The sequence below is a fragment of the Anas platyrhynchos genome, chromosome 5, assembly GCF_047663525.1.
Source record: "Anas platyrhynchos isolate ZD024472 breed Pekin duck chromosome 5, IASCAAS_PekinDuck_T2T, whole genome shotgun sequence".
In the NCBI taxonomy this organism is placed as follows: domain Eukaryota; kingdom Metazoa; phylum Chordata; class Aves; order Anseriformes; family Anatidae; genus Anas; species Anas platyrhynchos.
In genome coordinates, this window is record NC_092591.1 from 48190430 (window position 1) to 48215575 (window position 25146).

Below are 25146 nucleotides of genomic sequence, written 5' to 3' on the forward strand. Positions count from 1 at the left end.
TAGCAATTATACCTATTGTTTTTTTCCATTAAGGAGTCAATCTGTGGAGGGGAAAGGGGAGGATATTTTTCCTTACTTGCTTACTCTCCCTTTCTCCTTCACCACCCCTGTATCCTCCTGGGTCACTCTGCCTTCCTCCTTCACCACCCTCTTATCCCCTGAGCTTGTCACAATAGCTCTCCAAGATATTGAATATTTCTGGAATACTCAGAGTACCATAGTCTTGTTGTTCTGCCTCATGAATGCACTTCAGGTTCTGCTTAAAGTTAAACAACTACTTGGGAAGCTCTTCTGGAGATCTGCCCGGGGGCAGGATAGTTGTGGGTGGCAGGGAGTATGGGCGGATATGGGCAGGCATCTAGAGCAGTTGGCACCCCCAGTGTGTTGGAAATTCACCCCTGAACAATGGCAAAATCCTCAAAAACTGGCAGAATGCTTGAAAAAAAGGTGTCATGATTCTGGCAGTTCTAAAGTAACACAAATCATTGTAACGTGCTGGGGCCTGGCTCATGCCTATCGAGCTGCCATTGATACTGCTATCAACTTAGTGACAGACCCTGCGGCCACTCCAAGCCCTGTGACAGATCCAACGGCCACTGTGACCCCTACGGTGGACTCGGCAGCCGCTCCAGATCCGGTTCCTGCAGCCGCCCCAGATCCGGTTCCTGCAGCCGCCCCAGCTCCGGTTCCTGCAGCCGCCCCAGCTCCAGCTCCTGCAGCCGCCCCAGCTCCAGCTCCTGCAGCCGCTCCAGTCCCAGCTCCTGCAGCCGCTCCAGATCCGGTTCCTGCAGCCGCCCCAGTCCCAGCTCCTGCAGCCGCTCCAGTCCCAGCTCCTGCAGCCGCTCCAGTTCCAGCTCCTGCAGCCGCTCCAGTCCCAGCTCCTGCAGCCGCTCCAGTCCCAGCTCCTGCAGCCGCTCCAGCTCCAGTTCCTGCAGCCGCTCCAGCTCCAGCTCCTGCAGCCGCTCCAGCTCCAGCTCCTGCAGCCGCTCCAGCTCCAGCTCCTGCAGCCGCTCCAGTCCCAGTTCCTGCAGTCGCTCCAGTTTCAGCTCCGGCCGCTACTCCAGTCCCAGTTCCTGCAACTGCTCCAGCTCCAGCTCCAGCTCCTGTAGCCGCTCCAGCTCCAGCTCCTACTGCTGCTCCAGTCCCAGCTCCTGCAACTGCTCCAGCTCCAGCTCCAGCTCCTGCAGCCGCTCCAGCTCCAGCTCCTACTGCTGCTCCAGTCCCAGCTCCTGCAACTGCTCCAGCTCTAGCTCCAGCTCCTGTAGCCGCTACAGCTCCGGTTCCTGCAACTGCTCCAGCTCCTGCAGCCGCTCCAGCTCCTGTGGCCGTGTCAGAGAAACGAGCTGTAGCAGTGCAAGTTGACCCTGCAGAGGGTATTCCAATCCCTGTGGCAGACCCTGTAACAAAGTCAGAGAAACGAGCAGTAGCAGTGCAAGCTGCCCCTGTAGAGAAGGTGAAAATATGGTACAGAAATTCAAGTCGTTTAGAACACAGAGAGTCTTCTGCCAATCCAGGTAAGGCTTCTGCCAAAACTAAGTATAGAGATGACGAAGATGATGACGACGCTGGGCCATCAAGGATTCAGGAGGAGGAAGATGAGGATGCCGAAAGAGCAACAGTAACTACGCGAAGCCTAAACGAGCGCGAGCTACGAGATGTGCGAAAAGATTTTGGTCGCTGTATAGGTGAGCAGCTTGTCACCTGGCTGCTCCGGTGCTGGGACTCTGGAGCCAATTGTGTGGAATTAGACGGCAGGGAAGCCAGACGGTTGGGATCCCTTGCTCGAGACGCCGGCATTGACAAAGCAATTGCAGATGGAGCACGACCCACCAGCCTCTGGAGGCGTCTCCTCTCAGCTGTGAGGGAAAGGTATCCCTTCAAGGAAGATATTTTATGTGTACCAGGCAAGTGGACCACTATGGAGAAGGGAATCCAGTACCTGAGGGAATTAGCCGTACGGGAAGTGATTTATGAGGATCCAGACCAGACACAAACATCCAAAGATCCAGATGAAGTCAAGTGTACACGACCCATGTGGCGGAAGTTTGTACGGAGTGCACCATCATCATATGCCAGCTCATTGGCAGTAATGGCCTGGAAAGAGGATGAGGAACCCACAGTGGATGAAGCGGCTAAACAACTCCGGCAGTACGAAGAAAGTCTCTCCTCTTCCTTACAGGCCTGCGTCTCAGCTGTGGAGAAACTGTCTGAAGAGGTCCACCAACTTAAAGAGAATCTATCTTCCCCCCAACCTGAACCAACCAGTGTCCAACGACCGAAAGAGAACACCTGGGAGAAACTTTCTGAAAAGTTTCACCAACTTGAAGAGAGATTATTCTCCTCCGCACCTGTACAAAGCAGTGTCTCAGCTATCAGGGGTAGGCGTTCATCCACACAAGGAAGACGATATAGTGGGTACTCACCCCGTGCCACCCTGTGGTTTTACTTACGAGACCATGGAGAGGACATGAGAAAATGGGATGGAAAATCTACCGCGACCCTAGAGGCACGGGTACGTGAGTTGCAAAAGAAAACAATCAGGAAAAAAGGATTCTCCGAAAAGTTTGCTGCTCCAACTTCCAGCAGACAATCCTTCAAACACAGAAACGAAGAAGATTCTGACCAGGATTAGGGGGGCCCTGCCTCCAGCCAGGGGGAGGAAAGGGACAATCGAGTTTATTGGACTGTGTGGATTCGATGGCCTGGCACATCACGCGCACAGAAGTATAAGGCTTTAGTAGACACCGGTGCACAATGTACTATAATGCCATCGAGCTATAAAGGACCAGAGCCCATCTATATTTGTGGAGTGACAGGAGGATCTCAGCAGTTGACTGTATTGGAGGCTGAAGTAAGTCTGACTGGGAATGAGTGGGAAAAGCACCGCATTGTGACTGGCCCGGATGCTCCATGTATCCTTGGCATAGACTATCTTAGAAGAGGATATTGCAAGGACCCAAAAGGGTTCCGGTGGGCTTTTGGTATAGCTGCCTTAGAGACAGAGGGCATTAAACAATTATCTACCTTGCCTGGTCTCTCAGAGGACCCCTCTGTTGTGGGGTTGCTGAGGGTCGAAGAACAGCAAGTGCCAATCGCTACCACAACTGTGCACCGGCGGCAATATCGCACTAACCGAGACTCCCTGATTCCCATCCATAAGCTAATTCGTCAATTGGAGAGCCAAGGAGTGATCAGCAAGACCCATTCACCTTTCAATAGCCCCATATGGCCAGTGCGAAAGTCTAATGGCGAGTGGAGACTAACAGTGGACTATCGTGGCCTGAACGAAGTCACGCCACCACTGAGTGCTGCAGTGCCGGACATGCTGGAACTTCAGTATGAACTTGAATCGAGGGCAGCCAAGTGGTACGCCACAATTGATATCGCTAATGCATTTTTCTCCATCCCTCTAGCAGCAGAGTGCAGGCCACAATTTGCCTTCACTTGGAGGGGAGTCCAATATACTTGGAATAGGCTGCCCCAGGGGTGGAAACACAGCCCTACCATTTGCCATGGGCTGATCCAGTCTGCGCTAGAGCAGGGGGAAGCTCCTGAACACCTGCAGTACATCGATGACATTATTGTGTGGGGTGACACAGCAGAGGAAGTTTTCGAGAAAGGGAAGAAAATAGTCCAAATCCTTCTGAAAGCCGGTTTTGCCATAAAACAGAATAAAGTCAAAGGACCTGCACGAGAGATCCAGTTTTTAGGAATAAAATGGCAAGATGGACGTCGTCAAATCCCAATGGATGTGATCAACAAAATAACAGCTATGTCTCCACCAACTAACAAAAAAGAAACACAGACTTTCCTAGGTGTTGTGGGGTTTTGGAGAATGCACATCCCAAATTACAGTCTGATTGTAAACCCGCTCTACCAAGTAACCCGTAAGAAGAATGAGTTTGAATGGGGCCCTGAACAACGACAAGCCTTTGAACAAATCAAGCAGGAAATAGTCCATGCAGTAGCCCTTGGGCCAGTTCGAACAGGACCAGATGTAAAGAATGTGCTCTACACTGCAGCCGGGGAGAACGGCCCCACCTGGAGCCTCTGGCAGAAAGAACCTGGGGAAACTCGAGGTCGGCCCCTGGGGTTTTGGAGTCGGGGATACAGAGGATCTGAGGCCCGCTATACTCCAACTGAAAAGGAGATATTGGCAGCATATGAAGGAGTTCGATCTGCTTCGGAGGTGGTCGGTACTGAAGCGCAGCTCCTCCTAGCACCCCGATTGCCGGTACTAGGCTGGATGTTCAAGGGAAGGGTCCCCTCTACGCATCATGCAACTGATGCTACATGGAGCAAGTGGGTTGCATTGATTACTCAGCGGGCTCGAATAGGAAACCCCAGTCGCCCAGGAATATTGGAAGTGATCATGGACTGGCCAGAAGGCAAATACTTTGGGATATCATCAGAGGAGGAGGTGGGTCGTGCTGAAGAAGCCCCACTGTACAACCAGTTGCCAGAGAATGAAAAGAAATATGCCCTGTTCACTGATGGGTCCTGTCGTATTGTGGGGAAGCATCGGAGATGGAAGGCTGCTGTATGGAGTCCTACGCGACGAGTTGCAGAAGCTGCTGAGGGAGAAGGTGAATCGAGTCAGTTTGCAGAAGTGAAAGCCATTCAGCTGGCTTTAGACATTGCTGAACGAGAAAAATGGCCAGTTCTCTATCTCTACACCGATTCATGGATGGTAGCAAATGCCCTGTGGGGATGGTTACAGCAATGGAAGCAAAACAACTGGCAGCGTAGGGGCAAACCCATCTGGGCTGCTGCATTGTGGCAAGATATTGCTGCTCGGGTAGAGAACCTGGCTGTGAAAGTACGCCACGTAGATGCTCATGTGCCCAAAAATCGGGCTACTGAAGAACATCAAAACAACCAGCAGGTGGATCAGGCTGCTAAGATTGAAGTAGCTCAGGTGGACTTGGATTGGCAGCATAAAGGTGAATTATTTATAGCCCGATGGGCCCATGACACCTCAGGCCATCAAGGTAGAGATGCAACATACAGATGGGCTCGTGATCGAGGGGTGGACTTGACCATGGATGCTATAGCACAGGTTATTCATGACTGTGAAACATGTGCTGCAATCAAGCAAGCCAAACGGTCAAAGCCTCTTTGGTATGGAGGACGATGGCTGAAATATAAATATGGAGAGGCCTGGCAGATTGATTACATCACACTCCCTCAAACTCGCAATGGCAAGCGCCACGTACTTACAATGGTGGAAGCAACCACCGGATGGCTGGAAACATATCCTGTGCCTCATGCCACCGCCCGGAACACCATCCTGGGCCTTGAAAAGCAAGTCCTATGGCGACATGGCACCCCAGAAAGAATAGAATCAGACAATGGGACTCACTTCCGAAACAACCTTATAGACACTTGGGCCAAAGAACATGGTATTGAATGGGTGTATCACATCCCCTATCATGCACCAGCCTCTGGGAAAGTTGAACGATACAATGGCCTGTTAAAGACTACCTTGAAAGCAATGGGCGCTGGGACGTTCAAAAACTGGGATACGCATTTAGCAAAGGCCACTTGGTTAGTCAATACTAGGGGATCTACCAACCGAGCTGGACCTGCCCAATCAAACCTGTTACGTACTGTAGATGGGGATAAAGTTCCTGTAGTGCATGTAAAAAATATGCTGGGTAAAACAGTCTGGGCTACTCCTGCCTCAGGAAAAGGCAAACCTATTCGTGGAATTGTTTTCGCTCAGGGACCTGGATACACTTGGTGGGTGATGCAAAAGAACGGAGAGGTCCGGTGTGTACCTCAAGGAGATTTAATACTGGGTGAGAATAGCCCATGAACTGAATTGTACCATGTTAAATAGTATATTATACTGTATGTTATCACTACCATGATTACTATAGGTGACTAATTAGAATGTATGGAAAAGAGTGTAACCTGAGCATGACATAAATGGTATGGAATAAGGGGTGGATAGATGTCCTGGTTTCAGTTAGCACAGAATTAATTTTCTTCCTAGTAGCTGGTGGAATGCTGTGTTTTGGCTTAGGATGAGAAGAGTGCTGATAACACCCCGATGCTTTAATTGTTGCAGAGCAGTGCTTATACTAAGCCAAGGACATCTCAGCCTTTTGCTCTGTCCTGCCAACGGGCAGGCTGGGGGTGCAGTAAGAGCTGGGAGGGGACAGACCCAGGACAGGTGACCCAAACTAGCCAAAGGGGTATTCCATACCATCTGACGTCATGCTAAACAATATATAGGGGTGGCTAGCTGGGGGGGAAGGGGCCGGGACTGCTCGGGGTTAGGCTGGGCATCGGTCAGCGGGTGGTGAGCAATTGCATTGTGCATCACTTGTTTGTACATACTATTATTACTTTCCTATTATCATCATTGTATTATTATTGTTATTATTTTTATTATTATTTTGTTATTATTATTTTCCTGTCTTATTAAACTGTCTTTATCTCAACTCACGGGCTTCACTTTCCATTTCTCTCCCCCGTCCCAGAGAGGGAGGGGGGAGGGTGAGCGAACGGCTGCGTGGTGTTTAGCTGCCGGCCGGGTTAAACCAGAACACCTCGGCGCAATGCAGTTGTCACTCCTCAGCATGCCTGGTCTTCAGCTGATGGAAGGCAGCAGTAGCACTGATTTTATTCATTGCCTGATCGATCAATGTTTTTACACTTCTGAATGTCATTCTTCTAAATTAATTATGGTTAAGCACGTAGTAAGAACACTCAATGAATTGTTTCTATATATAAATGTTCTATATTATTTTATAGTATTTTCTTTGTCTATTTCTGCAATAATTACTAGTGACAACAAGGAGAGAAGACCATGGCTTGAAAGGTGGTTATGTAGGAGATGGGGAAGCTCCCATAGAAGCGAGATACCTTTTATTGTACCCTGTGTGCTGCGCTTCCTCCATCCCTTATGAGTGCTTCCTTCACTATGCTGCCTTCAGGCCCAGGCATTGTGCAGGGTTAGCCCAGCACAAGCATGCCAAGAGCCTGCACAGCTATGCCAGAGCATTTCTCGGATGCATTTTATCAACCTTCTTCTTAAGCTGCTGCTTTATTTTTAGTCTGCACAGATGGCAGGCTTAAGAGGATGGTGAAGAATGCTCCTGCATCCCATTTATTTTCTGTAAAGCCTTCGAGCTATGGAGTGCTTTTTATTTTATTTTATTTTATTTTATTTTATTTTATTTTATTTTATTTTATTTTATTTTATTTTATTTTATTTTATTTTATTTTATTTTATTTTATTTTATTTTATTTTATTTTATTTTTATTTTATTATGTGCAATGGGCCATTTCCAACACATTAATTCTGACTAGGTTGTCAACAGCAAGGGTCATCAGCCTAACCAGGTTTTGACTTTTACCAAGGATGGGGAATAGGAAGCAAGGGCATCACAAAGCAAAGTGTAAGGAAGTTCCTTAGAAGAGGGGCTTTGGCTTGGACAGGTGAGTAGCAGAAGTGTCTCTGTGCATACCAGCAACATTTTATATTGTACAAGGGCTGTGTGTCCTCTGCAGCCTTTCCTGAACCCAGAAGGGTGACAGTCACGGTAATCTCAGCACAAGTTTTCAAGTCCCTTGACTTGAAAGCCAAGAGCCACGCAACTGTCGGCAAAGACACAGTGAATGATGGCAGCAACTGCATCAACTAGAGGAGGAATTTCCTGAAATGTACCATCCCTAAGCACACCCACATGAAAGTAGCACACTGGCTCCTTGTGAGGGGCAAGAGCAGCTGCCATAGGTACTGCACACCTTGCTGCGGGCTTTCTGCATTGCACAAGGATGCGGAGCCTTCATGTCTGGAGGCATGTTGCTTGGTTTCTACTAAATTTGGAGACGCTTCCTCAAACTCTATTCACATTGAGCACACTGCTTCTACAGTGATTTACAGACACAGCTGTGAAGTCAGTTGGTGAGAGGGAAATTAATGTACGAGCCCATGGAAAGAGGAAAAGAACAAAAATCGATCTTAAGTGCGTAATGCTGAGTGTGCGGAGTAGTGGCCTGGCCATCATCCAGAAAGGGGATTGGAATTGATTAAAATAGCTTTCCTTGACGCATTTGTCCCAGACTCTGGAAAGCTCTGGCAGAAAAGGGGCACTGCATCTCCCACTGCCCGGCCAGCCAGGGAGCCTCGAAGGGTCACGAGATGGCACATGATAGCTTTCCCCCAAAGCCAGCACGTCCTGTGTGAAAGCAGCGGCCTGCCTGCCCTCAGGTGGGGCACGGTGAGAACCTGCTCCACGGTGGATCTTTTGTGTGGATTAACGGGCTACCCAGGTGGCTGCGCTGCCAGAGGAGGGAAAGAAAAAACCTGGGACAAACGGTGTGGCTAAAGGCACGTTGGGAGCAGGGGAATTGCTGACAGACTTACTGACTTGATGCTTTTAAACACATCATGAGGCCTATGACTGCAAAATCCTCAGACAAATTATACTGCTTGCTTTCTGGCCCATTTTGGTGATGAGGTCGAAGAGGCTAAATAATATTACATTTGCCAACACTAGTTATAAAGATGTCAGGTAAAAAGCTTTATAGTTTTTATTAAGAGCAATTTCCCTCACTATTTGGACCCTAGTAAAGCTGCCAGTGAATGATTACTAAAACCTTTTAACTGGATAAAGAAATATTTTGCTTCAGTGATTAGAGATGAAGCTAGGGAACTGTTGTATGTGTGACCTTGTGCTGGACGCATGGAGGCAGGGGATCAAGCACGACGCCATCCTGCAGCCCACTGCTGTGGTATTCCTGTGGGGCACAGGCCTGCCTCCCTCTCCTGTCTGGCCTCCCTGCTTGTGTTTAGAAGGAAACGATCCATTTCAAAGGTTTCAGACACACATTTTCCATTTCAAGCTTATTTTACCACTGTGAATCTGAACTGTGTATAATGCAGGTACACTTGTGTGTATATATATGAATGTGCATGCGCCTGGTGTGGGGGTGACGCAAGGCGCCATGACGTGCAGGCCCCTGCTGATGCTTTGCAAGCCGTGTCCCATTGCTTGTGGTGATCCTGCCTCACCCTGCGGGGCACAGGCAGTGGGTAGGACTGGTTGCAGCCACAGACAGGTTTCTCTTGTGAACAGCCTTCAGGTGGTCAGACGTGGAGGCCAGGACAGCTCTTGGGCTGCATGGAAAGCTTGGCCTGGGTGCACCAGTGTGCGGCAGGGCCATGAATTGCATGGACACTCTCTCTAGCTTTCAGGGCATTGCCATCGCAGCTCCTGGTGTTGCTGGAACGGCACTTGACTCAAAGAGAGGCATTTATCAATGTGCTTGGCCTGTTTCCTTCTTTGAAGGTTTGGGCCTGTTGCTTCTCCAGATGCTCACTTATATCTGCCCACTTCTGAGTTGAACGTGCTCCTGGTATATGCAGATGCTGTTACAGCTCTTTGGGTGAGTGATATCTTTTTCTGGTTGTCCTCCCGATTTTCCTGTTGTGATCTAGATATTTTAGGATGGCCAGATCATTGCTGGGTAACACCATTGTGAGGGAAAACTCAGGCAAAACAGCCCTACTCTTGACTGTTCAAATGCATTTTGCCCTGTCTAAGCACTGTTGGCCACCCTTGTAGTTGATAACTCCGGAAGAAAGTATTTTGGATCAGATTTAGGTCTTTCTACAGTGCTCTATGACAAGTAGTTGCTGTAAGTGAATGTGCTGTCATGGTATTTTGTAAGGAAGGTCCAGAGTCTTGCACTTAATGTAAAAGATCTAAATTTAAAGGCCTGGATTTTCTAGAATAAAGCCTACAGTGCAATTGCCTTATACCAGTAATTAATGGCCCTTTTTTGAAAGCAAAACATATGATAAACTAAAATTCAGGCAGTTCATTCGAAGTGCAAATACATTCCTAAAATTTTGTTTGGTGTTTTGTTCAATCTTGAACAGGAACTACAGTTTGCTGAAACTTTGGAAAAGGACAAGTAGATGCTGAATATCAGATCCAGAGCGAAGGAGCAGGCATTCATAGGTAGGTTCATTCCCTCAGCAAACAATGCTGGAGCTCTCGTATTTCCTGCTAGAAACCCAGAAAAGCCAAGCTACCATCTCTTACTGAATGAAGCTGAGCTCTTTTACGTGCCAGATCTGCTATTACTCCCTTGCCATGCTGGGAAATACCAAGCGAGCACAGCTCTTTTCCCTAGGACATGTTTTTCAGGTCTGTTGGGCCCCCTCGCCTTAAGTGTGTTGTTCCATGTCCTAGCTCATCTGCTTACTAATTTTCTTCAATGGTATATGTTTATTTAACCCACATGGTACTGGGTAGATATGTGCTCATTACCATGTGTACTACTTCTGCTCTATCATTGTTATTAATGTTGCTATTAGTTGAGCTTATGTGTTCCTCTGTGTCAAACAGCCCTGGACATTGGCCTGCACACGTTCCAGCCTAATACGCATTAGTAGCTTTATGCTCAAATTCAAGATCAATTTCTATTCCCAGGAACAAAGAGTGCTATTACCATTTCTGGTAAAATGTAAACTACTGCATGTATCATCTTACCCTGAATTCAACTATTTATGCCAGCAAGAAAAAGTCTTGATTAACTAAACCTCTTAGGGCTCTGGCACCCTTATATTTGCACAACAGTGCAGGAAACCTTAATGTGGTCAACAAAGCCCTCATAAAAATAAAGGCGACCAAAATCTTCCTTAATGTAGTAATATAAGAACTCAAATACAGGCTGGTAGTGTTCCAAGTTTATAATAACATTTCTCTACTAAATATTGGGTGTTATTTCCTTTGCAATGTGGAAATAAATTCTCCAGTGAGCTTGTTCTACCTGACTCTATTGCTTTTAAAATTGCATAATTGCTAATTTGCACTTGAATAACCTTTTCCTTCTGTAAGCCTTAGATGTTAGTTTTGGCCTTCGGCTTTTCAAGCTGAAAACTATGCATTGATACAAACTCAAATGTTCTTACAGTGAAGTTGTAAATATCCATGTTATAAAGGAAAATGCTCTTTATATCAAAGGACTCTAAACATATTAGAAATGGTTGATTAAGTCCTGCCCTTTATTAGCCCTGATGCATAAACACTGCTCTTCTAACATCTGCTTCTGATTTTAATAGTTAGGCATATATGACTAGAAATAGCCGCCCTTACCAAATTAAGATCAAGAATCGTGGGCAGTAGCAGTACCTGCTAGCCGAGGTAGTAAGCAAAACTGACAAAGGATGATTCAAGTCAGGAACTGAGCACTCTACGTGCACTCACAAAGAAAGCAAAAGCAAGGGGTTATGCCCAGCAGATCTTGGCCGCAGAACCAACACTCCCAGTCTGGACAACTCTGTCCATTGCTCTGCATCACATGCACTCTGTGAGCAGCATCTCCCTGCACACACAGGCTGTGCTTGTCCCCCTGTCCTGCTGCCTGGGGCAGTCCCCAGGTTCCCCATCACTCCTGGGCAGGCAGCAGGAGGGGTGGCTGTGCCCAGGCTTCACTCTGTGCTTATGCCCTTATGACCTGGCACACTCAGGAGCCTGTGACACCACAGGCTCGGCTCAGGAAAGTTTCCCCATCACTTATACCTATTGTTAAAATTAGCTAGCTTTCAAAATGAATATTATATATGTATTAATGATAATATATGATAATAATACCTTGCTACCGCACCTTACCACATAGAATGCACATACCTTCCCTGAATATAAATGTCTTAGCTGTGCCTGGAAGAATTCACTCATGCACGCTGTTTGCCAATGCATCTGTGGTTTTGTTTGTTTGTTGTTTAAAAAGTTTTGTTTGGAAGCAATCATGGAAACATACTTAATGTGAAGTAGAGTGCATTAGATGAAAAATGAGGAATATCCAGGAAGTGCAAGAGCTGTCAGGAAAAAGAAACTGTTCTGAGTAAAAAAGGTCTGGTGACTGCTGACCAGCTGGAGACAAGCTTGTTGTCCTCTTTGAGTGTTTCCACCTTCGTCTTCATCAGCACAAGCAGGCATCAGCCACCTGCCTGCACCTGTACTCGCCTGCATCCCTCTGCAATCCTGTCCTGGGCGAAAAAGTCATTCAGTTGCCTCCAGAAACATTACAGAGATCTCTGGGCAGCGGTGATGCAGCCTCTCTGGGAAGCGCCTGCATGGGGTGGCTCCTCCTCTGCTCTGCCCGAGGCAGGTCACCGGCCCAGCCCTCCAGCAGGCGTTAGACTTGTAGATAGACCAGAAGGAGCTTGTTTTATTTTGCAGGAGAAATTCTTCAAGCTTCCATTTAATGTCCAGGGAGAAAACTTACTCTGAAAAGAAACCCAGGAGTCTCAGATAATTGAAGCACCGAAAGCACAAGTTTTACCTATATGAGCAAATACCATGAGATATTGTTATTATCCAGCTGGATGGCCACCCTGATAAGCATTAAGGGGGTGTGAATCATCCACAATCACATCCCAGTTTCTGCTCATTTCTTAATACTGTTTTTGCCTCACCAATCTCCAAAAATACATTCTTCATAGCATGTTATCACAGTTAAATAGGTAGGGTCTCCTTCCCTATCTGATGGAGCATCCTTTGGTTAGAATGGTTCCTTCATCTGTTATTTAATGGTGGGAAATAATATGAAAATCTATATTTTTTGCTAGAAATTGTTTTAGGCTTTACAGAAATTGCTACAAATTGCCTGTTAACCTTGCATATGAGCTGAACTAAAACCCTGAGCCTAGTACTTTCCCTAACAAGGTTTATTCTAATGTGAAGAAAGGGGGAGGCATGAGCTAGCACCAGACTGCTTGGGGAAAAAAAATAAAATAAAATAAGAAAAAAGTGTTGAAGCAAGGTAGATATACAGGCCGTAAGTGAGAATCCTTTCTCTTAAATTTCTCTTAAATGCTGCAAGGAAAGGAGACAGGGCATTTCCAGTGCCAGAGCTCCAAACCCAGCTCTTCCAGAGGGAGAGGTGAAAAATGTCCCAGGCTGTGGTCTTCCTCTTCGGCAAGCACAAATGAGCCCCACAGCTAAAATACAGCCAGGCAATGAAAATAAAGGGGGCGCAGGCTGGAAATAACTCTGAATGGTGGCCAGGTGCCTCTGTCTGGGCATCCCCTGTCTGGATAGCATGAAGGTGCTGGGGAATGTGTAAGGACTCATGGCCACAAAGATGTCTAACAGGCCTGGGGAAGGCAAAGCTCTCAAAAAGATCTTACATTTGTTTCTCTCTGATTCAGGTGACACAAATTCAGGTGTTTGCTTCCTAGTTTTTTGTTTGTTTGTTTGTTTTGTATTATTTTTTATCTTTCCTGAGCCAGACTACTGCCAATACATAGCTGCCTTCCTTGAAATTTATGAACACTTTGGCCTTGTGTTAGGTTTTGCATCTTCCATGTGTGTATCCTGGGTTTTGTTTCTTCACTCCGGTGTTTCATCTAGTACTCCAGTATTAATCCATTACTATTTCTAATGTAAAATAAGTTATAGGCTCCTGTAGCACAGGCCAGAACTGTGATCTTCCCAGCTGCAAATCCCTCATGTCCATTGTTGCGACGTTCTCCCAGTTTCCAACCTGAACTTATTTGTTGTCTGTCAGTAACATCCTCTCCTAGCACTGACGTTCCTTTTAGTTACAATCTCTCTCCTGGCTGTTCACCCACTCGTGAGTGGGAAAAGCAGACATCTCATTTCAGCCTTCTATTTACTTGGTTAAATAGACCGAGCCATAAAAATCTGCTGTAAGCACCCGCTGCCAGCACCTCGCCCGCAGCTGTGTCCCACACCTATCCTGGCAGCACCAACCACAGACTGAGCTCTCCTGAGCGCCCTCAGCCCCCTCACATAGTAGGTCCTCAGTCCTCCTTGAAAATGCCTTAATTTCTTCAGGGCCACACATTACATGTATGTACGCCTTTATCGAGGCAAAGTTTTCTCTTCCTTTCTGCCAGCTCCAACAGAGGAGTCCCATGTACTCAAGGCAAGGCTTACGTACGCTGTGCTTTGTTCAAGCACATCTTTCCTGTTGGTGTTGCGCTGATCTTTCAAGTGTATAAGATGCAATTTGATGTAAAGATCTTCCCTGTGAATAAACCAGCCATCTCATCAGCACGAGCAGTTAATACACAGTTTTAGCCCAGTGACTTTTCTTTAAAGGGTTGAAGTCTGCCTGAGGGTATTAAGGCATTATAAAAACACTCTCTTTGAGTGAGGAAACGTGCAGAAATGAGGTCTAAAAGGCAAGGTGCATAAATGCTCTGCTCTGAATATACACCACCTGTGCAGAATTCTTCTCTGCAAGAAAACACCTTTTCTAAAAATTGCGAAATATCTTCTGGAAATCACCTACCCTTGTTTTGGGTGCTCCCTATATTGCAGAAAATGACCATTATTACAGATTTCAGAAATTTTATGCACAATTGGACACAGAGCTCATATTCAACCATGTTCAGATGAAAAAGAAATTATTTTTGTTTATTTTTCAGCACTGCATGTGGACTAGTAAGTAAACAACACTTCAAATTCTGTTTTGGTCACCTTTCTATCTGTTCTCCGCTAATAAGAGGTTTTGACTTCTCACTTTGACTTCATCCCTGCACAGCTTGAAAGAGCTGATATTAGGTTCAAAGCAGACCTCAAAACACACCAACAAGGTCAAATCAAAATGAAAACCAAAAGACATCATCGCAATAGTTCCTCACTGATTTTTTTCTTTTTAATGGAGTGCCAAACTTGGCAGTTCTCAAAATCCATTATGGACAAATGAGAGCTCATTTAGGGAGCCATGAATTTTTTACACCCTCGTAACAACACTATGTTTCCCTCAGGATTTATTTTGAAGAAGAACATCCTTAAGAAAGTGAATCAAAGACTTCAGAAGGCTGTGCAGCAGAGAGGTTACCTATTATGTCCCCCAAACCTCCTTTTCAGCTATTTCAAGACTTTCACAAGTTTTAAGAAATTGCTTTAAAATGTTTTTAAGTATGTAAGGAAACTAGGAGATTAGAGACAATTAAATAATGCATAAATATCAGTGGAAAATAACCCATTAAAACATGAATTACATTTTGAGTTTTCTGTATATTGTATTCTCTTCAGATTTTCAAAGCAAAAAGGTACACTGCAACATTTATTCCAATACATTTGTAAGCACATGCAACACTGGTGTCCTATTTGTACATTGATTTCTAATGCTGTCCAAGAACCTTTACATTAAAAGCATACAAGAACTCACACACACGTGCATGTATTCCTTCTAGCATCAGTTATGAGGAAAACAATTTTTTCCTTGAGAAACCAAATGTCAGTTCTGCAAGTACATTTGATAAAAAATCCACCAGCTATTCTGAACTAATACCTAATCTAAAAGCCTTGCAGTCATTTGCAGGTTGGATCTGAAACAGCTGTTGTTCATCGGATTGCAATGTTTGATTGAAATTGTTCAAAACAGTCCAAGTTTGCAGCACTGGCGACAAAAAATACATTCTTATTTAAAAAACATGCTCAATGCAGATGAAGGATCATATGGAGATGCTAACATTTAAAACATAAAATTGCTAAAACACAACCACACATAGACTAGAAAAACATTGCAGTTCTTTAAAGGTTTCTCATTCAATGAATAATTCGTAAAATTATAGTCAGCCTTTTTTTTCTGACTTAAATATTTAGGCCAACTTACAATAATAATAATAAAAAGCTAAAATGACTTCTTGTAAAAGAATGACAATTGTTTAAAATAAATACATATTTTAAGATATTGCTCTGTGACTGTGTCCATCACATTCCACTAGATGTCAGCATTATAGAACCAGCTTCTTCAGACTACAGAATGCGTCCACTGCATTTATTTTTGTTACCTTGTCTTTGATACACAGTACATGTCAACTACATTAATAACTAAGTGTATATTTATGGTAGTAAATTGAACCAAAAATAACAGTCTCATTTCATTGACCCTACACTCACTCCTACCATTTACGAGATTTGAACAAAGGTCTTCAAATCAGTTTCATGACAACAATGTGTTTAAGTGAGATGTAAATCATTTCAGTTTTTCCAACTGCTTTTCCTAATGCAGTGATATGGACTTCTCATTTTAGAAGACAGCACAATGAGCTCTTTTTGTCAGATACTGTAATTCCTGGAAGATAAAGCTCTTTGTGTTAAATACAGTGTAGTTCATCTATGTTGAAAATTATAAGGCACGCGATTTATTTATTTTTTTTAATCCCATGTTCTGAAGTACTGTTACTATCTTGCTATTCTGGATGTCCCATCATAGCTACTGTTTTTTTCATGGTTTTGGACACAAGGAATGAAAGACCATGAAATGCATGAAAGTACAAAAACAAAACAAAACAAAAAGAAACAAACAACACAAGAACAAGACAAAACACAACAATGTACACTACAACAGCAATGAGCAAAATCTTCTCTTTGACCAACAAAACATTGACAACTGCAAAGCACTCTTGGTTTTGCTCTGTAAATACCTGACTTTATTTAGATATACAGGTGTTTATCACTAGGTTGCCACAGTACCTGAAATAAAACAAAGGCGCTTTTTTTTTTTTTTTTTTTTCCTGCTATGTTTCTTAACAAAACAAAGCTGCCAAGTAATTTTGTTGGAAAAATACGAGTGAAATATTAGGTAACTACAAAAAAAGATGAACTAGAACAACATCTGAGGAAGAGAATAATATTTAAGGAACATGTGAAACCAAATGGCAACAGTTCTAGGCATTTATTCCAATATCTTAGAAAAAAAATCTTCATTGTACCACCATTTAAAGATAGAAAAAACAGTTAAAGCAAAAGATTTTTTTTTTTCTTTTTCCTTTTTTTTTTTTTTCCCCCACTTCAAACATTATTTATTCACAGTACAAATATGTCCTGCCGGTACATTTTTTAGGCACCAGAGGCACAAGTTCTGCTAAGGAGCACTGGTTCCTCTCCTGCCCGTAAAGCTTCTCTTGCCTACAAAAGCTCCAGCCCCCCAAACGTTTCAGTGCCTTATTAAACTGCAGAACAGATCCACAGCTGTGTGCCTCATATTACCAGTAATACTAAGTTGAGAGCATGCATTCCCACACACATGCTCAGCAAAGAAAAAAACTTCAATGATTATTTGAAACCCACCTTAAGGCAAATAGATAAGTATTTTCTACCACCTGTTGAAATATTTTTACCTGTCAAATTTCAAACATGGATCTCAAACTCAGTAAATAAACTAATATGAAGCATAAAGAATGCTTTAACCAGAAAAAAAAAAAAAGAAAGAAAAAAGAAAGAAAAAAGAAGTGTTTTTTCCTGACAATAAATCAATGGTTTTGCCTTATTTCTATCTACATTTTGTTAAAGCATTCTATGCTCTTTCAATATACAACATCAGATTGCAAGTTTGGCAACTTTTTTTTTTTTTTTTTTTTTTTTTTTTTTTTTAATAAAAATCCAGACAGTGTTCTCTGTTTGCAATCAGAACCACAACCTTAGTGCAATATTATATTTATTTCTTACAGTAATTTTGGTTGCCATACAAGAGTATTAAGGATTGGGGAAAAGTGCAAGTTACAGGAGCTTGATTTTTTAATCAGTCAAAATAAGAGGAATTAAAGCACAAAAATTACAGCAACATAGATAACGTGAACACAAGTTGTTACACAAACTATAGCGAGAAACATATTAATATCTAGAAAAGAAAAGAAAAAATGTAATGGAAAAATTATCAATATTTGTGGCTCATACACATAATCATCGCCAGATCAACTGGGTAATGCTTTTTAAGAACTGAGAAAAAAATCACTATTTTTATTAACTTAAGTACCACAAATAATTAACTTTTGTGATATGTAAATTCTGTAAATCAACAGTCACATCTAGTCATTTTATAATATATGAATTCAACTTAAAATGTTCTCAGACACCTAGGGAAAGGAGTCTGTGCAGTTATACACAATTTACATCTTGTAAGATTTTGGTATTGTATACACAAATATTACAGAAACTAGGCATGTAAATGCAATTTATTTAAATTACAGTATATAAACAAAAGTTGATCCTAAAACCCAGAATATCATAACGTATTTCATAGATCTCTAACAACTTGTTTTTCACTATCATAGTAGCATGAAATAAAAGGGTCTTCTCTCCTCCCCCCAACATTTCCAGACTGACGAAAATACTCGGAGGCAACGTCGTATCTGTTACTATTGCTTTCTGTAGCAAAATCATCAAACAGAGCTAGAGACCGATTCATCTTGGCAGAGGTGCATTTTATTGGTGAAAGTAGGTCCTCTCAGGTCTCATTACGTTTACTTTGAAAGACACAATGTAAAAATAAACTATTTCATTAGCTCTTTAATGTTTCAAACCTCTTCTCTGCTAATGGTATTGTACCTATGCTTTCAGTACCTGAAAAGATACACGAGCAAGAAACACACCTGTGTAAGAAAGGGATTACCATCAACTGTAATTTGCTGTGTATGTCAGCACGTGTTAAACTTAAATCCAACAACAAGATTGTGAGTAAAAAGCAGCTTAAAAGTCAACTTCTACATTGTCTTTTACTACCGTAGTTTCTAATGTATTTTCTGGCACATATTATAGAGGTAATATCAACTGTACCCAAAGAAACAAAAAAAGAGCATGGCATTAGTGATTTATTTACTGAATTCTGTCATATCACCAAATGGAAGACAATGATGGCTAAATTACCATTTTTACACTTCTTAAAGTATCTGATGGCCTCAAGTTGCCTGTATTGACTATCTGAATGAGACTGTCATTTTCTACAACACCTATGGAAAAATTCAGTACTCTTGAAAGTAAAATGCCTTAGTATTTGATTTTTATTACAAGGTTACTTGGAACTTTCAAATACAAATATAGTGTAGTAACAGATGTTAAGTCAAAAGATTTGTTGTTCCGTAAAGGGGGCAGGAGGCTAAATAAGTTTTTTTTTTTATTATTTTTTATGAGTATCCAATGCATTGGTAACTATAACCACTTCTGAAGAAATATTCATCCTCCTTTGTAGAAGTTCTAGCAAAGATAGAAAATATAACACAGCTCTGCTGGTTCAGATGCATCCAAATGAGGTTGATTTTAAAAAGGTCAAGACTTTATAATTATTCCACAGAAATAGTATTAAACCACAAAAGTTTTTTTTTGTTGTTTTTCACTTTCTAGCACTGAAGTGGCACAAAGGCTGCCCAGTAGACCAGCCACTTATTTTCTTAAAATATTGTGCTTATAAACTATCTGTACAACTATTTAAACTTGCAGTAAAGAAAGATATTTAAAATGCTAAACTTTATGTACTCATACTAGGGCTGTTGCAGACCTAATTAGACACTTGTTCGTGAGCAAAAATAATCACAATAAAAAAATTAGAGATAGGCTGGACCATATGAAGGACCATATCAAGGAAAGAAAGTTCAGGTACCTTGCAAAATGTAAGAGAACCTGAAAGTATGGTAGGTAGGCAGTCTAGCCATCCACACACAATTTACCCACCTTGAACAACTTGAGTATTATGTTAATAAAGACCTACAAAACTCACAGATATTAAGAGGTGTTAATTACAAGGGGAGGTCAAACATGCAGAGAGAGACTTGTTAACTTAAAAAAAAGAAAAAAAGAAAAAAGTCAGATTGACCAAATCTGTGTGTTCCCCCCTGCTGACTGAAGTCTCCTGGAAAGCTCTTGGGCTCACCACCCAGGCAATGCTCAGCCACACCGCCAGGTTTGGAGCAGGGCACACTCTCTGCTTCCACCCCGCTGGCAGCCGTGCAAGATCACGGGAGGCCAACGGGAAGTGTTCAGCTCCCCGTGAAGTGCTCTGTCTGCTGTCCTTGTCAAGAAGCCAATACTTGTTAACAGTGATAAAAATGAGAAACTGGATACCTACCAGTTCCCCTGGCCCCCTAACATGCACATGCTGGGACAATATAGACCTCGTTCCATCTTGGCATTAGCTTTTTTTTTTTTTTATTTACCTTGTTCATTTTTTTAGCAGGCTGAACTATTTCCATTTCTGCTAACAGGCTGAAAGCCCTCTCTTAAAACACTGGCACCCTTCCCATTGACTTCAATGGGAACATTCATCTATCTTTTTATTCTTTCTTGGCCTGATATTCAAAATAGCTAAGCACTCACTGAATTAAACGGTATCACTCAGGGTTCAGCATATTTGTGTATCTGACTGTGAAGTCCAAAAGGTGCCTCTGTACATAAAAAACAATTTTTTTTTTTTCTGGCTTGTAGAGTTCATATTGCAACTTAGCAGTAGTTTAGCTGGTTGAAAACTGGGGGTCTCAGGTTCAAACTAGCTTCATTTTATTGTACCTCTAAGTGAGCATTACTTCTCAGTTTTTATGAAACTTCTGCATCGTCTTACAGGTCACATCAATGGAGCATGTGTTGAACTTGTTCTGCCACCTTGGAAGAATGCTAAGTATAACTGCAGAAATAAAGAAATACCAGGTAAAACAGAGCAAGGTTACCTTTGAACTAATTCCAGCAGAACAACCAGCTTCTCTGCCAATAAATCAGAGAGCTAAACTAGTAAAAAACAGTAATATGAACTCCTGTACCTGTCACAATAGTGTGCCTCTGCTAACAAAAACAGATTTGAGTGGTAATGAAGCAATCTATCCTCTTAAAATAAACTAAGGGTTGGGGAAGGAAGCCTGCTGGGAGACTGAATGAATGTCAAGAAGAGAATACAGTGCCTTTCAATTAAAAAAAATAAAATAAAATTGCTTGCAATTTTAAGATGAAAGAAAAGTGGTATGTAATGGTTCCAGCAGAAGGGTATTATCAATAGATGGTAATATTTTTAAAGTTAACAATTTTCTCTCTCTCTCTCATATCTCCCCACAACTTTGAAATAAAATGGCCCCACTCGTGTACATATTTAGATTTACGTTTGGGCATGTAGCATACAGTCTGCATTACCTGAGTACCAGGAATTAAACTGTTTTTCCCCCCCTAATTTTGCTGGCACTCGCAGACAGACAAGGCATTTGGGGTATTTCAGTACCAGCCCATCTCTAGTTATCAACAGAAGTTTGTGAGGCAAAATAGCTATTCTTATCTGTCCAGCAGCTGTTTCAAAGCTCTTTCTATGTTCATTCTGTGCCCAACTCTAGTCACTCCAAGGTCTATCAGATCTTCCTTTTGTAGATTTGGTAAATGAGTGCCATCTATTTCATTGTCCATAAATGTTTCTTTATGTTCACCTAAGTTTAGACTTTCCAACCAATCTGCCACATCTGGTTTAGTCCACAGGTGGACAGGCTTAGTTGTAAAAGGCTTATTTGAGATTGGCTGTTGTAATATTGAGGGAGAAGGAGACCTGCTGCGCCCTGTGGTCAAGCCAAATAAGTCCCCAGAAGGGGGCTGGCTGGGTAGGCTAAATACATCGGACAAAGTTGGAGAAGGAGATGAAGCTGAAGCAGAAGCAGTCAGAGGAGCAGGCATGATGTCTTTATTAATCTCTGTTGGTGAAACCACAGGGCTTGGAGCATGTCTTGCTCCTGAGGTCCTACTGTCATAGTCTGGGGACCTGCTCTGCAGTGTGATCGGCTGGCTGGTTCCAGGTCGGACAGTAAAAGTGATTGTTGTACTTCGTGTACCTGAGACAGTACTCATGACTTCTGTGCTCCTGAAATTGTAAACAGACACAGAAAGTTAGACACAGCAGCTACCATCTGAAAGTTTGTCCATATCAACACGTGGCAAACGTGGCTTTGGAATGTTAAAATATACACATATGTATTTTTTAAAGGAGCAATATCAGGTTAAAAGTCATCGAACCTTTCCCATAAAACAATAATAAATGGTAAGCCATGGATTACCTTTGATTACCATAGATTGCAAAACCTTTGCTTATGAGCAGTTCAGAAAAAGACCTTGCAGAGCACATTCTTCCTTTTTCAGTCCACAACAAATGGACTCATGGCTAAATGAGAAACACCATCTGTAATAAGCACACAGCCACTTTGTTTTACCCTTGCAGCACAATCGGGAGTTGATCTTCCTTGGACTGCATGGAGAGGTGAGTCCTTCATTTCTGTTTTAGCCTGTCAGTCCAACACACCGTGAGGTAACACAGCAAATAATAGTAGCTATGGAAAGTATTGGAAGCATATTATTAGCTCAGGATTTGGATCTTTGTGCATCTATCTACTCAGTGAATTTTTGGGTATGTGTGTTTGTAATCCTGTTCACTCACAGAACATGCTTCCCAAACTCCTCTTCCCTTTCTGCTCAGCTGACCTTCTAAGGTTCATAAAAGGACATTTGGACATTTGAGCCCTTTTTTTTTTTTCTTTTTTTTTTTTTTCTGACCAGAAATTATACTTCGGCAGTTTCACTAAAAGACTAATGGAGACAAAATTCTTATTCTGTGTGCCTGTGTGCCCAGGGGTGATGTGGTAGTAATCAAGTTGCTGGCACCTATCTCCTGGCTAAAGGAAATTGCAGATTACAGACTAAACAGACACGAAACTGGTCGAGAGGCTAACTGTTGCTGAGGCTGTCAGGGTGAGTGAAGGAGCAGACAAGCCAACTTTTGTCTGGTGGCCATAGAAGAAACTTAGAAGCAGAAGGTCCAGGTTCAGGTCTGCTCACTTCACACAATGCTTAATCCCACAGCCCTTACTCTTCATGGGACAATTCTGCCAGGCAGCCTGCGTGCTACAGGATCTTCCACTGAACTTCTTCTCCAGAAGGCTCCAGAGTTTTTCAGTTTTAAAATACCAATGAGGGACACCTTCAGCCAACTAATTTCATGCAGTTCCTGACCAAAGGATTTATTTGTCTTTGAAGTGATGCCACAGACTCCAGAAGATGACCTGGAGGATGTTGTGGATAGATTTCTCATGCAGACACTGACTGAAGACCTCTTTATCTCAGTGCCAGACTGTCCCCAGGCTTGTCCAGTCATGCCTAGAGCAGAACAAAGGATGGCTTTGGTGCACAATGGCAGATACAAATGCTTTTATTAATAATGCAGATTCACCACTGTGCAGAAAAGATCTTACAGAGCCAAAGGAAGAGCATGGTTCTGGAGCCCCCATCTTTAAAGTGCCGTTATGGAAGAAGCTGGGGTCTTCATTCAGCAGTCATTCAGCTCTTCCTGAATGACTGCTTAAAGATTTTGTGTTAACGGCCAGGAAATGAAGTACCAAAATGATCTATGCAGCAGGGCTCAAACCCCACATCTGCTCTCTCTCACCACTAGATCAGCTGTGAGCCCCTGTTATAACAGTGAGCCCCTCTCGTGCTCCTCTGTCCTAGAGAATCACGGAGGCTTTGCTGTTGCCTGCAGAGCACTGGGGCTGCTGGGGTGGAGGATATGGTGCCTAGGGTTAGCCTGTCTCACTGGATTTGGTTCTCAGTGCAAGGTAATTATGAATGCCCATAGAAAGGGAGTGACTGGAATTTGGTTGCCCACATCCTGACTAAAATAGTGGTTAAAATTTTAATTAAAAAGATGGGGGTGTCAGCACTTCCTCAACATCTATCCTAACCTGCTATCCCTGTGAACTACTCATCTGTTACCCTAAAGAAGAAATGTAGGCAGCTCACCTGGGGCAATGATAATTGGCTATTAATCCCTTTCTCTCATTTGAGCCCTACTGCAGCCACAGTTACTCTTGTAAGTCCTGGTAGCCTTGAACTGGAGACTTTCTTCAGTGTTTCCTTGGTTTGCTGCAGCCTGTTGTGAGCCCTCTTCCTACATACTCCCTGAATCACATCTGGGGCTTCAGCCCATAATTAACAAACCTAGACGTCAGGTAACCTACAGCACTGCTATACTGAGCTTCAGAGCACGCTCATATCACAGCGAGTCTCATTCAAATTGGGCTCCAACACTGTGTTATTAGAGAAGCACTAAGAATAACTTTCTGGAGAACGTACATGTTATTCGCATGAGCAATCCCACTGATTTCCCACAAGTTGTTCCATGTATTTCAATGGGAACAGGGGGATCTTTCTGAGGGCTGAAAGATCAGTACTTCACTTAAAACACAGTAGGAAAAATACTTTCAGCATTTATGTCTTTGTAATTTAAAAAAGAACGGAAACACTTGGCAAGGTTTTGAGTGCTTCCCGTGATTTGCTTGGAGCTTAATGGCTTTCATTGTCTTCCAGGGCTAGAGCTAAGCCTTCTTACACATAAAAGTCTATGGCAAGAAACTATTAAATTCTACTAACCAAGGGGAACAAATTATTTCTACCTACTTAGTATTAGGAGTCTCACGCACTTTAATAAGGCATGATATAATTTTAAATCCAAAAAACCCTTCCTTTGAAAAAGGTTGTGATAATGTTGCCCTAGCGAATGAAAGAAGGGCAGGATGAGTTTTGCATAAATGTGGAAATTTCTCCCTATCTCTTTATTTGCAGTGACCCTTTTACTTAAACTTCCTGTATTACAAATACGAGAAATTAGAGTTTTGTATTCACATCTTTCATGGCAATATCAAATGGATGGTGCAAATTTATCTTCTGTAATGGTAGGCACTGACAGATCACTTCTGTTACCTGACTAACAGCTCCAGGTTCAGTCAGGTACATCTGCTTTAACTTATTTCTGCTGCTGCTTCTCTGTATGGTTCATTTCACAGACTCCCCGTACGTCCTTGTTCAGGAGATCATTTTCACTATTCCCTTAAATAAACTACATTAAGCCTCTAAAACAAAATCCCCTAAAGAAAACCATGTGCTCTTATTTTAAGTATTCTTTAGACTAATGTTACCTAACCTCAGATGCACAGGCAGTAATTCTGGGTGAGAAAAGGCTTTGCTCTTTCTGTCAGCCTGGATCAGAGCAGTGGCTTCTCATGGCTACAAGCACTATTAAAAGGTCTGTGGGCATCTTCCTTTCCTCAGACCATGGGTTCAGGACTACTGACTATTAAAATATGACTCTGGAACTATGATAAGAACAATATTTTAGCTGATTAATGAGGTTTCAACACCAGCTCAGTTTATAGCCACAGCAGTACTCAATCTAATAGAAATGTTAACCCTTTTATCAGACAGCTCGGGGCACTTCATTAACAGACTTATTCCTACGGCACCACACCTCCTCTCAGGAGGTTATTAGATGTTCTGCACACTTGGGAATACAGACGAGTTTGTGAGTCAGTACACGTCCTCACTGCTGCCACAGCAGTCCTATTTAGGACTAGTT

General features: G+C 42.9%; 1 protein-coding gene and 1 long non-coding RNA gene across 3 annotated transcripts in view; one reads left to right on the forward strand and one right to left on the reverse strand.

Annotated features, from left to right (window-relative positions):
- The first annotated feature begins 8673 nt into the window (after positions 1-8673).
- On the forward strand, positions 8674-10218 carry LOC140002542 (uncharacterized). Its single transcript, XR_011809352.1, has 3 exons — positions 8674-8831; positions 9306-9402; positions 9899-10218. It is a non-coding gene; the product is annotated as an uncharacterized lncRNA (long non-coding RNA).
- Positions 10219-14997: 4779 nt separating this feature from the next.
- SHANK2 (SH3 and multiple ankyrin repeat domains 2) overlaps positions 14998-25146 on the reverse strand; it is a 351046-nt gene continuing 340897 nt past the window's right edge. For both annotated transcript variants that reach the window (XM_072038992.1, XM_072038993.1), the window contains one exon: positions 14998-21606. In XM_072038992.1, coding sequence (XP_071895093.1) covers positions 21033-21606 — 574 coding nt within the window. In that variant the 3' untranslated portion in view covers positions 14998-21032. The remainder of the gene's footprint in view (positions 21607-25146) is intronic.